We start from the raw sequence: 17,587 nt of genomic DNA on the forward strand, positions 1-17,587 counted from the left end.
TTTTTCTAAGATTTGTGCTTCATAAATTTTCAGTTTGTTAATTTCAATAATGATGTTTTAGTGTCAGCTGCTTCTTTCCAAACAAGTGCAGATCCTCTCCCTGACGCAGTTTATTCACGGAAGCAACGTCAAGGATGAACTACAAAGTTCTGCACTTCTGCCTCTTAGAGGCTGCCTTTAAGTAATAATTTTTCTCTTTTATTTAATGCTGTTATTAACATGATCAATAAATGTAGTGACAGAATTTGAAACATAAGATACAATTAAAGCTAATTAATAAATTGGCTTTCAGTGACTGTGGAGACATTATAGATGGTTTAGCTTTTTATTTTGAACAAGGAATTTTTCTTAAATGCAAAGCCACTTGGGAAATTTCAGTGGCTTGAGATTTACAAAGTGTTTGATTTTAATTATTTTAAGCATTCTCAAACCTGTCAACCATGCCCTTCAGATAGAGTACAGTAATGGGATTGGTCACTCATATAGCTCTGGGTCCCAGCACAAGACCTGGCACTTAAACTCATAAAGATTGTTAAGTGACTTTCCAGTGCTTTTTCTGTTGTTGTTTTTTTTTAATTTATTCATTAAAAAGTATATTTTTCGAATTTGAAAAATCCTAATACTTGCTGATCTGAAAACAATTTGGATGATACCTGAAAACACAACAAACACAAAACCAGAAATTACTTCTAAACCCCACTGTACATGATAGTCATGTTAGTACTTTTTTCCTGTGCTTGTGTATATACCTACATCTATGTATGTCAGTGTTTGAGTATTTTTACTAAAATAATAAAACAAAGGCTCATGGTGTATAAAAAGAAAAAAATGCCCTTTCTTCCTTTTTTATAGTATATAATGAATATTTTCCCCTTGATTTGTCAATAAATATTTCCCGTCAACATGATCTTTTAATAAATGATCATATTCCATTATATAAATGTGCTATAAATTTAATCTCTCTCTCTCTCTCTCTTTCTCTCTCTCTCTTTCTATTAATAAGTAGGACTAAGGGGTCAGGCGTAGTGGGGCAGTAGGACTGAGGGGCCAGCACTTTGGGAGGTAGGTGGATCACTTGAGCTCAGGAGTTCAAGACTACCCTGGGCAATATAGCAAAACCCTGTTTCTACAAAACATATAAAAATTGGCTGGCTGTAATGATGGCTCACTGCAGCCTCAACCTCCCAGGCTCAAGAGATCCTCCCACCTCAGCCTCCAGCAGGTGGCTGAGGTGGGAGGATCTCTTGAGTCTGGGAGGTTGAGGCTGCAGTGAGCCATTATTATGCCACTGCACTTCAGCCTGGGCAACAGAGTGAGACCCTGCCTCAAAAAAAAAAAAAAAAAAAAAGATAGGGCTGTAGTGGATATCTTTGTACATTTATCTATAAGTATTTTCTCAAGATAAGTTTTAGTAATCTGGGCAAAGGGTGTGTTAATATTTGCTGGCTTACACTCCAGAAAGGTTATGCTAAATAAAAAGTAAACTGTATCTACCCCCCTTAAGTTTATTTCTTTAATCTGAACTTAAAAGATCCTATAATTGACAGATTTGTTGTCTGTGTAGCTACAAAAGGTCATTGTGACATGGAAGTGGTTACCCGAATGAGCCCTGTTTTGAGCCCAGAAAAAGTCTTTAGGCACACCCAGTATGAGGGGTTCCCATGCTATGCTCACATAGAGAAGTTAGAATGTAACCAGAGTTAGCCTGATCACTTAAGGCAGCACTCTGCAAACTTGGGGGTGGGACGCATACTCCACAGAGTAGCTGAAGGTTTTCCAAAGAGGACTCAGGTATGCATGGTTTCAAGGTTTTCACTGGCCAGCTTTCCTTATATATATGTGTACTCCTTCCTAAAATCCACCTGCCCCAGAAAGTGGCTCTGATGGAAGCATTGTGTTGGTTTTCTTTTCCCTTCCTGCCCTTTCCTTACTTTATGAAAGAAAGGGATACTTCCACCTGGTTCATTGCCCTGAAGTATGAGACCCTCCTGGGTGCCCAACAAGAGACGTTATGAAATACTGGTGGTAACCAAACCTCCTTTAATCGGCACTGTACCGTCACCCCACTCCCAAGTACGAAATGTGTGCACGATGAAACCTGCATTTGATGGTCAAAATAAGTATATTTTTATTTATCAAAATAAGTCTTTGTATTGCTTTGGTTAGTTTTAGACTAACTATAATGATAGTTTAGTCCAGAAGGAAATATTAAACATGTAGAGCCTTATAATTACAGGAAATAAAAACAATTTCAAATTTTCAATTTCCATATATTCCTTTTGTAGAGCATAAAAGTATATTGCATTAGGATAATATGGGAGAGAAATGAACAGAAATAAACTTTCAAGAACAAAAAGAACATAAAATTTTAGACTTGAAGAGCAGGTTTGTTTTGTTTTTTTGTTTTGAGACAGACACAGTCTCCGTCTGTTGACAGGCTAGAGTGCAGTGGCGCGATCTTGGCTCACTGCGGTCTCTGCCTCCTGGGTTCAAGCGATTCCCCTGCCTCAGCCTCCTGAGTAGCTGGGACTACAGGCGTGCACCACCATGCCTGGCTAATTTTTTGTTTTTTAGTAGAGACAGGGTTTCATCATATTGGCCAGGATGGTCTCGATCTCCTGACCTCATGATCTGCCCGCCTTGGCCTCCCAAAGTGCTGGGATTACAGGGGTGAGCCACTACGCCTGGCCTATGTATTTTTTAAATGGATAATGGGTATCAAATTGCTGTGCTATTTATATTTGGTTGGATACATTTTAAAGAACAGTGTTACAGTTTTATTTTAAGATGTCAACATTTATGATATACTGGAATAACACTGTTTACAACTATGTAGACTTATGAAAAATTGTAGATGCCAACTTAGAAAATGTGCAAGGAAGGAAAAATGTGTGAGAAGGTCCATGATTTTTCAAAATTATTTTAGGGGGAATTTTGCACAGCAAAAATGTGCAGACCACTGACCCTGGACAGGCACATGGATGGGAGGTCAGCCTCACTGGAACCCTTTCTGAACTCCACTGCTACAGATCTCGGGCTCTGTTTCAGCTCTGTCCCCTGCACTCAGCAGTAACACCTGGGGAGAACCTGCGAGCCCCTCTTCAGGCTTTCCCTTGCCCAGAGTTTCTCCCCCTTCCTTTTCCTCAGCCAGAACCTGCCAGCCCTTCAGGTGCTTTGCTCCTGCTCCTCCCCAGGTACCAATGCCTTCCCCATCTCACTGCCTGCTCCTTCCCCGACAGAAAAGTTCTCTCAGATGCTACCTCTTGTAGAAACACTTCTTGATTTTTCCTCTCCTTTTTCTGTAGAATGGGTTTCTCTTCCCTCTGTCACTATAAAAATGGGGTTTAGAGGTTAAGAAGGGAAAAGGAAGTTAAGTTACGTAAGAGAACAAAAGTTTCTGGGATCTCGGAGTGGTCCAGGGAGAGGGAGGCAGGCTTGCATTTTTGGCTTGTTTGTGGCCACACGAGCCATTGGAGTTTTCTGCTTCTGAATTGTGGAGTTTCAATAAAAGTACTCTGGAATTGAACTGGATTGAAACGGAGGTCCCGTTCAGGTTTGACCTTGCCTCACAAGCCTCCTCTGATTTCTCAGACCTGCTGGGATGTCTCTTCCTCCAAATCCCTGTCTGCACTATACGGTTCAACATGAGATCATCACCACCCTGCAAGTTTTGCTAATTATTTTGAGTGGATAGCATTGCTTTTATAACCAGATTGTAAAGTCCAGGCAGGAGGGGCCATGTGCTTATTTTTTCATCTCCCCACAGCACCTGGTACAGTATTGACCATAGCAGATGCTTGGTAAGCATTTCGCAGTTGGTTATTTAAAAAAGAAAAAGCTGATGGGAAGTCCTGGGGCTGAATTCTAGATCCATCCCACTTTGCATCCCACTTTGGGCAACTTGTCTGTGTGCTGGATCTCTCGTTTCTTCCTTGATAAAACATGAGTGATAGTAATAGCTAATAGTTACCAGGTAAATAGTATGTGCCAAAGCCATTAACGCACCCAACAATTCTGTGAGGAAGATACTAAGATTTATATTGTTATTCTCATTTTATAGGAAAGGAAACACTAAAATAACTAAAACAATCTGTCCAAAGTCACTCAGCTTAGTAAATAGCAGAGTGTGAATTTGAAACTGGATTCTGAGTCGAAAGCACGTAACCATTATGTGATACTTCCCACATCTGACTCAACTCCCTCCAAATCAGAGGTTCTAAGTGAGATAATAAGTAAAAACTTTTTGAAGAAGGTAAAAAAGCTATATAAAAGGTGAATCTAGGTATTGTATTATGTGGAAAGCATTTTTACTTTTAAAAGCAATTGGCAACCTATAGCTGAATTGCGTTGGGGGGGGGCGGGGGGAATACATGGTTGTAGTATATGGGAGAGACCAGAGCCCGTTTTGGCTGCTCCTTGGCCTTGCAGAAGAGTTCCAGAAAATCAGCGGCCTGCATAATGTGCACTACTCGTTCCCCTAATTACCAGAGGCTCAGTCTGGGGGCTGATAACAATGAACATCAGTAGAAGAGGGAGAGTACTTGTGCTTTTATTCTCATTTTTAATTGATCTTAAAATTCTTCCATGGCCCTTTGCCTTGGGCACAATCCAGAGTCATGAATCCTTGATATGCGGCTCAACAGAGAGGCACAAGACAGTGTAGTCCCTTTCCCTTCACCAATTTCCTGCCTGCGTCTCTATTCTGGGACCACTGTACAGACCATTCCAGTTCAGAGATGGAGCAAGCTCTGCTCGCCTTCATGCACCATGCATACAGCCTGGCCCCACTGGGAGCACTGTGCAGGAGGGGCCACATGACCTGCAGCCTTGGAGGCTTCCTACTGGGCGAGCTTAGGGCTTCTTTTGCAACTAATTATATCCATCTGTTTTTAAAAGGTGAAAAAAAATCCTGAATTTAGGTGTCGATTGATACATTAATTACCCCATCTCAGTTGCAGTAGTGTGGTCTTAATAGCTGATTGCTGCAATACCCAAATCTGTAATATCAGAATGTGACGTGCATATTTTAATTTGAGAAATAGTTTAACATTTTTAGATATTCATTTAGATGTGGTTATGCAGGTTAAACATAACGTATGATCACTGCTTCTTTCATTGCTTCCAATTAAACCTTGCTTGTTAGTTTAACCTCTAGGTAATCCCATCAAACAATTGATGTCAAGGAAACAGTGCCCACAGTAGCTTCGGATGAGTGGCCATTAATTTTAATTGCCTTGATATTAAAGATTAAGAAGTATTGGGACTAGCAGAATAAAAACGATCTGATGTCAAGCAAATCCACTTGCTAAAGCTTCCCCAGGCTGCTGGTGATATTAAAATTTTACTGTGAGAATTAAATAAACCTTTATTAGTGATGACTGTTGTTTGATTGGTCCAGAGGTATGCATAAACAGAGGATTCTTACATATCTAGAGATGAGACCTTCGATGGTACAGAGATTCCTCAATTATGAAACTGTTAATAAAGCTGTAATCTGATTTTCCAGGCTAGGTTTCATTAATGTATTATAGCTTCTCTGATTGTCAAGGTAATATTAACTACAAAGTACTGAATCCAACAGAGAATTGTTTGGAAGAAGAGAATTCTAAGATGGGCCTTTGTTGCTAAATTCAGAGTTGGGGAATTTTCATTAATTATGCTTAAGAAATGCCAGATTCCCTCTCAACCAAGACTATCCTCCTTTGCACTATAGATATGTTCAATATTTAACTCTTTCTGAGGCCTGACAGTCTTAGTCAGAAAAGCTAGAGTGATAATTATGTATTAAAGGAGCGTTTTGCAAGCCAGCTCTAGGTCTGTCTCCTGAGCTGAGAGCATGCGTTGGGAAACATGAGGTAAGGTCAAAGAGAACATGCTTTAACAAGCATAATCAGAACCCATACCTTTGTAGTCCTTTTCCAATCTTGATTTAGAACTTTTAGAATCACATAATTCTGGTATGGATTCTAATGGTCACTGAAGCTGATTTGTCTTGGTGCAGAAATTCCTCCCGAGTATCTGTCTCCATCCTGCTCAAGGCCTGGGCACCACACCTGCATCGTCTCTGACTTGTCCCTCTCCACTGACCTCCAGAGCTAGTCAGTGGCCAGATTCTGTCTGTTCCTCCTCCATAATATGTACCCTCTCCACTCCTACTACTACTCTGCCTGGCTCAAGCCCTCATGGCTTCCTCGCTTCCTCCTAACTTCCTCCTATTGCCACATCCTATGCAGTTATAATGCACACCTGCTGTGAGCCTATGGGGCTCAGGAAGGGAGAGCCAAGAAGGCTAATAATAGGATGAAGAGGTCCCTTGGGGCTGAGCTTGAAGGCCTAATGTTGTGACAGTCTAGATGTTGGAAGTAGGACCAATGTGTGGAAAGGAAAGGGAACCAGATTGTAGTTCAGAATAAAGAGAACTATATACCCATTAGGACTATCCACCAATGGAGGCAGGGATTTTGTGAGGTAGTGAGTACCACATCTCTGGAGATGGAGAGATCAGGACCACAAAGAAAATATGGAGGAGGTGGCACAGGCTTAGAGGACACCCGACTTCCTCTTAGACCTATTGAGTTGGAGGTTGTGGCAGAACAATACATAGGGAAATCTCTTTAAAAATGAGAACTCACTAAATTCATAGATGATATGGATAAGAGATGGAAATCTGGGAGTCATCCACACAGAGAGGATAATTGAAATTTTGAATATGGATAAGGTTGCTCTAGGTGCAAGAGAGAAGAGGGTCAAGAGCTGAGTCCTGGAGAAAACTTGTCTCTCTCTCTGTCTCTCATATCAGGAAAGAGCAGATGTTGGAGGAAGGAGAATAATGTCACATACACCATGTAAGAGCCTGCTCTAGGCAAGAGGGGTGTTATAAGTATCAGACACTGTTGAGAGGTCAAACTAGTCAGAGAGACAAGGCCATTGGATTTGGGACTGGTGTCATGCCAGTATAACTACTCCCCTCTACCACCTAGCCCTTGAAATTGTTCACATTAAAATGAGAAAATGTATGCAAGGTGCTCTGCATAATGGTCATTCACCAAATGATAGTTATTAGAGCCACTCTATTTGATATGAAGAAAAGAAGGGATACATACAGTCTTCTAGGGGGAAAAAAAGATGGTGGAACAGAAACAGCTAGGAAGTGCTGATCTGTAGCACATTTACTTCCTGATGGGCTTGGCTTGTTTCTGTCTGACGAACCTGCGCTCATGGTTGCTGCATAGGTCCTCGGCAAGTACGCCTGCATGTGTGTATGTGCATATGTGTGCACCCCATGACCCCCAGGGTGGACAGCATATGGTCAGCAGCAAGGCCAATGTTGTCTTCCTCACGTGGCTCCCTTGCCAGGGCTCTCTGCTCCTTCCAGAAGGATGAGTGCCATAGGCTGAAGAATGAGAATTCTATTTCCAAAGCAATTAAAGACTTGGCAGAAATGGTCAAAAGGGGTGCCCACAGTGTAAATTGGGTTGGAAGGCTTCAAACTACATACTACTCCTTATGTCTCTTCAGGGCCCCTATGAATAGCTGTTAGGAATAATACCTTCAGGGGCTGGGCGTGGTGGCTCACTCCTGTAATCCCAGCACTTTGGGAGGCCAAGGCGGGTGGATCATGAGGTCAGGAGATTGAGACCATCCTGGCTAACGTGGTCAAACCCCATCTCTACTAAAAATACAAAAAATTAGCTGGGCTTGGTGGCGGGCGCCTGTAGTCCCAGCTACTTGGGAGACTGAGGCAGGAGAATGGCATGAACCCGGGAGGCGGAGCTTGCAGTGAGCCGAGATGGTGCCACTGCACTCCAGCCTGGGCAACAGAGCGAGACTCCGTCTCAAAAAAAAAAAAAAGAAAGAAGAAGAATACCTTCAGTGTAGAACAATGATCCCACCCAGCCTGATATTACAGCAATATGCCCCTTTGACAGATTATTAAGAAATTATTGAAAAGTATTTTTAAACTGTTACTTTAATAAAAGAGAGGTTAGATCCTTTTATATAGTGAGTGGGTATACTTTCTTATAAATTGCTGTGTGGCTTTTAGCTTCTTTATATAGCTCAATTACAGGTGCCTGAACACATTGTAACTGTGAGCCATGATTCTGGGGCTGAGTTCTGCTCTCCTTGAAATGTGATGAAATCTGCCTATTGCCAAGATCCTTTGTAGAAATCTCTTCCATTTGCACCAGCTGACATCATAAGAAGTTTGCAAAAGAAATAAATATCTTCTACCTGATGACATTAGAGTTGCTCCTCTGTGTTTGCATTTGACCTGATTGGAATTACTTGAGTTTTCAAGTTGTGACCTTCCCACATGTTAACTGGCAGAGCTTGAGCAGCCATCTTGGCAGACATGCAGTGTTTGCTAAGGCAGAAGACAAAGGGTTTTTTCATCCATTATTAATTGATGTTACTCTTTTCAGCAGACCAAACATGATTCTACTATACAGCTGCCAAAATTATTCTAGACCCAAAAAAGAAGAATAAGTTGTTCATGTTCAAGTATTTCTTATTAGTTACCTAACTTAGCAAATATTTCCTTCAGCTTTTCAGCCTGATTTTGGGGGCCTGACTATTTATATACTAATCGGTATATAGCAGTTGGATGTCTTTTATGAGCAGTGCTCCCTGCCATTTTGATATTAGTGTGGCCAACTCTAAGAAAGTGGTGTTATTCCAAAAGAATGTGAGAATTTTGCCAAAAGAGAAAATAACCCCTAAAACCATAATGCATGATCCATAGGATGCGAGGTTGCAGGCTAGGAATTGTGTGGTATTGCGTTGTGTCCGACAGGTATTATTGGATTTTCATTATTTCTTCCTCTCTTCCCCTTCACCTCCATGTCCCTGTAATTTGTAGGTATCCAATTGGTTTGGCAACAAACGAATCAGGTACAAGAAGAATATCGGCAAGTTTCAGGAAGAAGCCAACCTCTATGCTGCAAAGACGGCCGTGACAGCTGCACACGCAGTAGCAGCAGCTGTGCAGAACAACCAGACCAATTCGCCCACCACACCAAATTCCGGTGCGTACTGGGGGCTTGCTCCCCAGCTGGCCCAGGCAGCCTTATGCCACAATGCCCTGTCCCACAGGCCAGGAAACAAGAGCCATACTGAGGACAGAGTGGACTTAAAAAGGAAGATTTATATTCAAATGTAGGCTTGTTCTTGAGATGGGTGAATGAGTGGAAGGCCAGAGCCTGTAAACCCACTCTTCACAGTGAATGCCACTCACTAGTAGATGATGGAACTTTTACACTTAGTGGTGGCTTTCAGTTCAGCAATTAGGCAGAGTGCTCTCACTCATGACTATTTTAGCTATCTCTTTCCAGTTATCACTTTAGGGTCAGTAGTGGTCTGTGGAGAGTGAAATAGCAGAAGTGGGAAATGCAGCAGTTGCTGTGCATGAGGAAGCTGGAATGCTGGAGGGAAGTGCAGCGGTGCTTTCTGCCCAGCGCCTCTGTCCTTCCTCTGCCTTTCGGCAACATTGTCTGAGCAGGACTGACGGCATGCTCAGCAGGTGGCTAGCTGTGAGGGTTATGGTGCTTAATACACGCATGCAAGATTCTTGGATCCTTGTCCGGTACATTTTGGCTACATTTTATGTGACATTTGTGAGGGGGTTAGAAATACTTTAAAGTTTCGGGGAACTTGAATAACAATGAAAGATGTGCAGCTAGTCCAAACAGATGGACTTGAGTAGCAATTCCAGGGACTTTTCTGAGAAGGTCTCTTAAATAGATCTTTAGAAGTTCAGAAAATAGGGGATTTTTTGTTTGTTTTGTCTTGTCTCCTCGCCCCCCAGTTCTTTTTAATGGCACATAAAAACAGGTGAAAGGAGAGGGAGGTATATGCATAGCTAAGAAAGAGTTCCTGGAAAAGTCTCTTCTCTGGGTGGCTGTCCACCGTGACAGTTAGCCTTGTTGACAGGCTCGTGTCTTGACTAAATCCTGCAGATCAGTGGAAACAAGGGGAAGGGTCCAGGCCAGCTGCTGGGTGTTTTGGTTTATCTTTTCTTTTTAATTTATTTTGATTTGTCTCTTCATTTTTGGTTTTGTTTTTTAAGTTTGGGCTTCCCCATTGATGGGACTTCTAGATGTAGAGTGACTCACAGGACCCAACTCTCTGGAGTTACTCTCCGTCCTCTTAGATCTGGAAATGCTTTATGTTGCGCACAGCCTTTCCCTTCTGTACTTTTTCTCCTCTCCCTGCCTCTAGGTCTTTGAGGATTATGTGTGTAGCTCTCTGTTATTCAGCTACTTAACTCTTTCCTTTCCAGGTTCTTCTGGTTCTTTTAACCTCCCAAATTCTGGGGACATGTTCATGAACATGCAGAGTCTGAATGGGGATTCTTACCAAGGGTCCCAAGTCGGAGCCAATGTGCAATCACAGGTAGGAGAGATGCCCCAGAGGGGCCTTTCTAGCAGGGTAGGGTTTGGGCTCAAAACTCCTTCCTCTGACCCTATGGAAGTGGTCTACACATCCATGCAGAACCTGTGCTGGGTGCTTCCAAACGGGACCCGTCTGCCCCACCATTTAATTTAATGAGAAGTCAAGCAAACAGTGACTTGTGATGATTCAAACCTGATAAACTTTGTGAATGCATTCGGCTCTGGCTTGAGCTCATGGAGAGGGGTTGGGTGCATCTTACTTTTGTCACAAAATAGAACAGAAAAATTGAGTGTTCCAGTGTGTATATCGTTTAAGAACATGTTGCTGTTTCATTTCTTAAGTCAGAGTACAAAATCTGAGTTCTTAAATTATAACTCTATAATTTCTACTCTTTTCTTGTCCTCTTAATTGAGAACAGAACTACTCATATAGTTTTTATACATTTAGATGTGTGTGTATGAGACACAGAGAAAGTGAGAGAGAGAGAGAGAGTTGAGATAATTCCATATACACAATTTAAGTAGGTTTTCACCCACAGCCACATCCATTTGGTTGCTGTAGATGGAAAGTTGCATTGCCATGAAGATGTTATTGTTTGGCTGGCATGAAAAACAAAGATTTGTGAGTTTAAATATGCAAAGAATGGTTGAAATTCTGCCAGTCACATTTGATTGATAAATTTGTCTTTCATTGAAGATGTTAAACCCTTGTGGCACACATAATTCAAATTATTTCCTTTTGTAAGTGATGACGTTTTAATAGATTTGGGATGATGAATTTTGTTTTCTCTCACCTAGGTGGATACCCTCCGTCATGTTATCAATCAGACGGGAGGCTACAGTGATGGCCTTGGAGGAAATTCACTGTACAGTCCACATAATTTAAATGTGAGTACTCTGGGGAGCCAGCTGTAGGAGCACAGTGTCAGGTAAACAGTGACTAATAAAGAAATTAATAGCCATTTGACCTGGCTTTTCATCTTATTGGCAGGTAGGGAAGGCAGCATCTTTGCTGCACTTTTATTTTAAGAACCTAAATGCTTAATGCCAGCTGGATACCCTTAGAAGTCGTCATAGATGCCCAGAAGTGGCTGGTGTCCTGTCATCAGCAGGGACTTAAGCATCAGCCCATTAAGATGCCATTTCCTACCATCAGTGCTGTGTTCCAGGGAGACGGTAGAAAACAGGTCATTTATCTTAGAATCAGCAGCAGGAAAAATTCCGAAGCAGAACTCAGATGAAGGTGGTAAGTTTGGAGACTCCCAGGCAGACCAACAAACCAAGCTAAACAAATAATTCTGTTATTAAAAGCATCTTGCTGTATTGTCAATGTGGGATGCAAAACATATTTGACAACTTTAATTATGGAGGAAATGATTTTAACTTCTGTAACTACTTCACTACAACTTTACCTTTCCCTCCACTGACATGGATGGAAAATGGCAAAACACACAGCTCTGGAAAAGGGGAAGGAGGCAGGGAGGCAGGTCATCGTGGCGGTGCTGCGTGGGGTGGTGGATGGAGTCTGGGGTTCTACACTTAGGAAGGAAATTAACTGCCCAACTCACGGTAGTAGACTCAGGAAGAAAATGGGCAAAATTCTCCCTTTTTAGGGCCTTGGCTTGCTATGAGAGTAAATATTAATGATTTAAAAAGTGATTGAGGATGTTCAATTGTAAAGGGAAAAAAGGACCATTAAATACTCAAATCTTTTACATTTGAAATGTCAAATCTTTCTTTTTGGGCTTATAAATAACTCATAATAACCCACAACAAACCATATAAAAAGCCTTTTAGTTGCATTTCTCCTTTTTCATTTAAGTGTTTTGAAATGCTTCAGAGAATGTGCGATATCCTTATCAACATGATAAAATATGAAACTGTGATTGCCTGCAGCATTTTACAGACATGAATTCCATCTTCACTGATGAGGCTTGATAAGGCGCTGTTGTATAATACAGTGCATAATCTCAAACCACCAGAGTAAGGATTAATTTATTTTGAAAAAAAAAGAATGCTTGCCGACAACCTCTCCTCCAGCTGCCACGCTGGGTAAAAATATTGTACATTTGTTGTTTATAAATTTGGATAAAAGAGGAATGATGTTTACTTCAGATGGAATATCTTTAGACTTGTATCTGTGTGAGAGTTTTTCTTTTCCTGAGTAGATTTTCATACCTGAGGGGGGAAACAGCTTACCTTTTAGATAGAGAAGAGGATTTCTGAGAGTCCACCGAACACACACGGGCATGTCATTAGCCAACCTGGCACAACAGAGGCTTTAGAACAATACCACCATAGCTTTTTTTTTTTTTTTTCTAATATTGTTTCCTTTTGTTGTTCTTAACCTGAATTTGGTATGCCCCAAGCCTGGAAAATCCTCTTCCGTTAGGCTCTGGTCATCTCTGTGGGGTTGTTAGGTTTTTCCCTCCCTTTCCGTGGGTCATGGAGGTAGAAAAGGTGCTTTGCCTGCCGAACTCTGCAGTGAATCAGAAGACAGGGAGTTCTCCAGGAACTGTAATCACAGGAGAAGAAACAATGGCTGCCACATGCTCATCTAGGAGCTATATCTAGGCTGGGCAGGGAATCTAGACAGAGTTCTCAGCAGCCTGGCAGCCCAGGCCTGAAAGAGGACATTTTGGATGGACTTGCAGAGGAAATTGCAGGTAGATGTGAGGGAGGCAGGAGGCACCTTATGATCCACCCTGACATTGGTGTGGGATTCCGGGTCTGGGGGCAGCATGCAGGCAGAGGGTGGTTGGTGCTGCAGGCACTGGAAGCCAGCTCACCCTCGCCTCCTCTCCAGAAAGGCCTGCCCCGTCACTTCCACTCAGTGTTCCCCAACTCACGAGGCTGGCACCTCCCTCTTCTTGACTGACATAAAAATATGTAGCGACAAGCTGTCTGCCACAGCAGAAATCTGATCAGACATTGATTTCAGCAATTGCCACTATAGGCCAAGACATAAGGCAAATTTGTTTCTGAGTACAGTTATTGCTGCTGCGGGTCTGAGGCAGGAAGGGCCAGCAGCATGTGGAAGGCAGGAGCAACATCCCAAATAGCAGCCTCGGCCACAGATAATTGGAATACAGATTTTAACAGTGTGTGCTGCTCCGCGGCTCATGCATTTTCATTCTGGAAGATCCTATTTGGAGGGAAATTCTGGCCTTCACTTTCTAAGGGTTACAGTAGCTGGCTATCAGGCGTGTATGGAAAAAGGGTGGGCAACTGCTTCTCTGTGGAAATGATGATTAAGCCGGGGTGAAGTTTAGACTTCATGGAGCCCAGGCTTTTGCTGAGGCATTGCATTGAGCTTCTCCACTGCTCCCTTCTTAAGAGATTCTTTTTGAGACACTGTAGTTTTACCAGCAGATCAAAGGCCAAGCTTGGTGCCAGCATGGGCCTCGCTGAAGCCCTTCTTCGGCATGTTGATTTATTGCCAAGTCTTTACTTGATGGGATGGATTTGTTTTACATGCATTTAATCCCACTTTAACACATGCTGCCAACTCCTGCCACAGTGGGTTTAGAAAATACATTTTGCTAATGCATCTCTGCTCTCATGTTGTCATCTGGGTGTTTTAAATTGGGGAGTAGAATTAATATGTAGACGTGCACCCGTTGAACTGTATTTCTCCTTTCAGGCTAATGGAGGCTGGCAGGACGCAACAACTCCATCTTCTGTGACTTCTCCTACAGAAGGCCCAGGAAGTGTGCACTCGGATACCTCTAACTAATCTCTGGCCACACTTTTCCCTGAGCTGACATGCCTTGATAAGTGCATTCAGAGCAATAGGAGGAAAAGGAAAGCGTTTTTGTAGCCCACCATCTACAGCTTTACTGTAAAACCTTGTCTTATTAGAGAACTTGGTAAATCTGTTTTTTAAGGAATCATAATCATTTGTATTTATACTTAAAAACACACAATGTTAAAAAATAAAAAAAAGCACTTTATCCAATTAGGCCAAGATTTAACATTGTTGACAGTCCTGTAGCTATTTTATCATAATTTATTACCAATATTTTACATTAATGGTTTCACAGTTGCCAATTACTTGGCCTTAAGGGTAAAAAGTACAATATACACTAAACCTCAATCGTTAAAGCAGATGCAAAAATTCACCTCACCTAAATTGAACTTCTTGCATATTTCCATTACTGACTTGGATTGTCTTACTTTCATATCACTAATGGAGTTGGAATAAAGAGCTGTTTGGCTATCCCTGTTAATGATGGTTGTGTTTAAGAATCTTCCTTGTCACGTTTGTGTTCAGATCTCTTATGTTATAATTAGATCAGAGACTGGTAGCATCGTTTCTCTCTCTGAAAGCACCAGTGCCCAGAGTCTGCTCGGTAATAAAATTATGGATCCAGATTGTTCTGAGAGACGAAGATACTTGCTGCTGATAGAGGTGAAAACGAGATCGATCCGTCTGGGGTTTTACGGTGTGCACTGGGTGCTGCATAGACTTGTCAAGGTTTGCTACGTCCTCTGGGCATCCGCAAAAGGCCCTGCTCTCTGGAGTGTTGTATATAGTGTAGCAAAAGAGTATTTATACATCCCACCAATCAAAACACAGCTTTATTACCTCATGCGAACTCATACAAACCAATAGAATTTCAACATGTTCTGTAGCTTAGAGTGCTCACTTACTACCTCTGAACAATACTCACGCTGTAGTTTGTCTCTTTCTTATCTTTTTGCATCTTGTAATTAACTCTTTGTTTCCCTTCATAAAATGTAATGTACATTGTAATCTTTTAAAAGAAAAATCAGGGTTGCATTTGCAACTTTTAAAAAACCGAGAGTGGAAACATTGGGTCTTAATTCAACACAGGATCAGTAAAACTGTTGTAAATACTGAGAAACATTTTGAATGTTCTTCATCTTACTACTAATCCATGCAAAAAAAAAAAAAAAGCAGCGACTAATTGTGATGCATTCAGATTTCAGTATTCAGTACTGTATATTTCACCCTGTGTAATGGGGCCCCCTCTCCTTTCTCTTTTTGTATTGTATGCGATTCTGAAACTGATTGAGTCATGAAAATAATTTGTGGCGGTGATTCTAATGTATTAAAAACGTTTCGTGTTCCTTTCTAACTGGATTACACCCTGGATTGAAAAAGTCTTCCTCGTGGTAGTTACATGTAGTTTCAAACATGAATAAACTTTTTGCTTTCATGATTAAATGTTGATGCAGTTTCTTAATTCACTATTTGAGCCAGCCAAGTGCAGGGAGAGGAGAAAGTGCACCCAGCACCAGGCCTGGGAGTGTGACTGCCTGCCTGTCGGAGATGACTCTGAGATGATGGTGGGGCTGGGAGGGAAGGAGCAGCTGCTGTTGAGTGTGCAGGCATCGTGCCACCTACTGAACCATCGTTGGGAGTCCTCACTTGATCCTGATGTGCTCAGTAACACCCCAAGGAAAACTCCGTATTCATAGATTAGGAAACCAAAGCTCAGAAAATTTAAGCGAATGCCAAAAGATCACAGACCTAGGACAGCAAGGCATCACACCTTGAACTCAGGTCTCTCTGCCCTCAGCTCACACTCTCCTGACCTAGTGATGCCTTTGGCACTTGTTAGATGGAATTTTTTTTTTTTTTTTTTTTTGAGATGGGGTCTCACGCTGTCACCCAGGCTAGAGTGTAGTAATGTGATCTTGACTCACTGCAGCATAAAACTCCTGGGCACAAGTGATCCTCCTGCCTCAGCTTCCTGAGTGGCTAGGACTACAGATGTATACCACCATGCCTGGCTAATTTTTCTTTTTTGTAGAGACATGGCTTGATATGTTGCCTAGGCTGGTCTCAAACTACTGGCCTCAGGCAATCCTCCGACCTTGGCCTCCTGGAGCTCTGGGATTACAGGTGTGAGCCACTGGACCCCACTGAATTTTTTTTTTAAGTTATTTTTTTTTTTAGAGATGGGTTCTGACTGTGTTGTCCAGGCTGGTCTTGAACTTCTGGGCTCGAGCAATCCTCCTGCCTTGGCTTCCCAAAGTGTGGGATTACTGGTGTGAGCCACTGCGTCTGGCACACATTTGCTTCTTCACCTTTAACTTCTTTAACTACAGTTAAAGACTAAGAAAAGTTTGGAAAGAATGGGCCTCAGATGCCATTGAAAAAACAATCTGTGCAATATTCAACATACCTTTTTAAACTCTAAATTTGTAATCTTGTAAGACCAATTAAAAATCTTTTAACTGGATTTAATGTTTGTTTTCTTCAAATTGTTAGAAATTCCATATGTTTACATATACATCTGTTGCTAATATCTAAATCTTTATAATAAAAGAGGTCAATGGCAGGTAATTGGCCTGTTTACTATATCTCAAGGAAACTGACTCACAGGAAATCAGATTAATGTTAATTAGTTGCAGCAAATTGTCTATGATAAATACAACTGTTTGACTCTTTCAGTTGGTAAAGCCAGGCAAAACAAGGTCTAGGGCCACCATTCCCATTAATCTCCAGGCAGTTACACTGTGAGGGTAAACTTTATAAAATAGATTGCCCTCCAAAGCCGTCCTCCCTCACTTGGTGCTCAGCCTGCCTGTAGGAATTGCTCCCATGGCTAAATAGTTATTTGCATGATTCAATTAGCTTGCGGGTCAGCCTTTCTCATCTTTGTAAATAAAACAATATATGCTATGTGGTTTTGCAAAAATATACTGTGGGAACATAATACGTAGGCACACCCAAATTCATCTTCAACATCCCAAAGCAGACACTTCCTTGGAACCACCTTGAGTCTCACCTTGGACCAGTGTGTGGAGAGAAGCACAGGCCAGTGCTTAGAGGAGATTCCCACGTTGACTAGCAACCCCTGAGGGAATTATGGGCGTCTCCGTTATCCTAGGGAGGCTGAAATGAAAATAACAATGCTCTTCCTATGTGCTGTGTTAGGAAGCATGTGCACGTTTTCTCTCTTCACTCCTCACCACCTCTCTGGGAGGACAGAAGCATCCTCACTTCATAGGTGAGGAAACTGGGCCACCACACAGGCCCTCTGGCCCAGCCTCTGGTGTCCCCTGGGGTTTGTAAAGCGCTCCAGACATGGAGACTGTGCGGGCATGTCTCACTCCAAACTGGGTGAAATCAATCGTTGATTTTAATAGATTTTCACCAGGTACGTTTTCTGTGTCAAGTGGTGGGTTAGAGGCTGGACTCAGAGATGAGTAAAACCAGACCC

General features: G+C 42.0%; 1 protein-coding gene across 3 annotated transcripts in view; it reads left to right on the forward strand.

Annotated features, from left to right (window-relative positions):
- The window catches only part of LOC105463927 (PBX homeobox 3), a 226,566-nt gene extending 210,983 nt beyond the window's left edge, over positions 1-15,583 (forward strand). For 2 of the 3 annotated variants that reach the window (XM_011711363.2, XM_011711364.2), the window contains exons 6-9: positions 8,861-9,026; positions 10,280-10,392; positions 11,190-11,279; positions 14,035-15,583. In XM_011711363.2, coding sequence (XP_011709665.1) covers positions 8,861-9,026; positions 10,280-10,392; positions 11,190-11,279; positions 14,035-14,127 — 462 coding nt within the window. In that variant the 3' untranslated portion in view covers positions 14,128-15,583. The remainder of the gene's footprint in view (positions 1-8,860; positions 9,027-10,279; positions 10,393-11,189; positions 11,280-14,034) is intronic. The other variant, XM_011711365.3, reaches the window with a different exon arrangement.
- The last annotated feature ends 2,004 nt before the right edge of the window (positions 15,584-17,587 follow it).

This window comes from Macaca nemestrina, chromosome 14 (genome assembly GCF_043159975.1).
Source record: "Macaca nemestrina isolate mMacNem1 chromosome 14, mMacNem.hap1, whole genome shotgun sequence".
Classification (NCBI taxonomy): domain Eukaryota; kingdom Metazoa; phylum Chordata; class Mammalia; order Primates; family Cercopithecidae; genus Macaca; species Macaca nemestrina.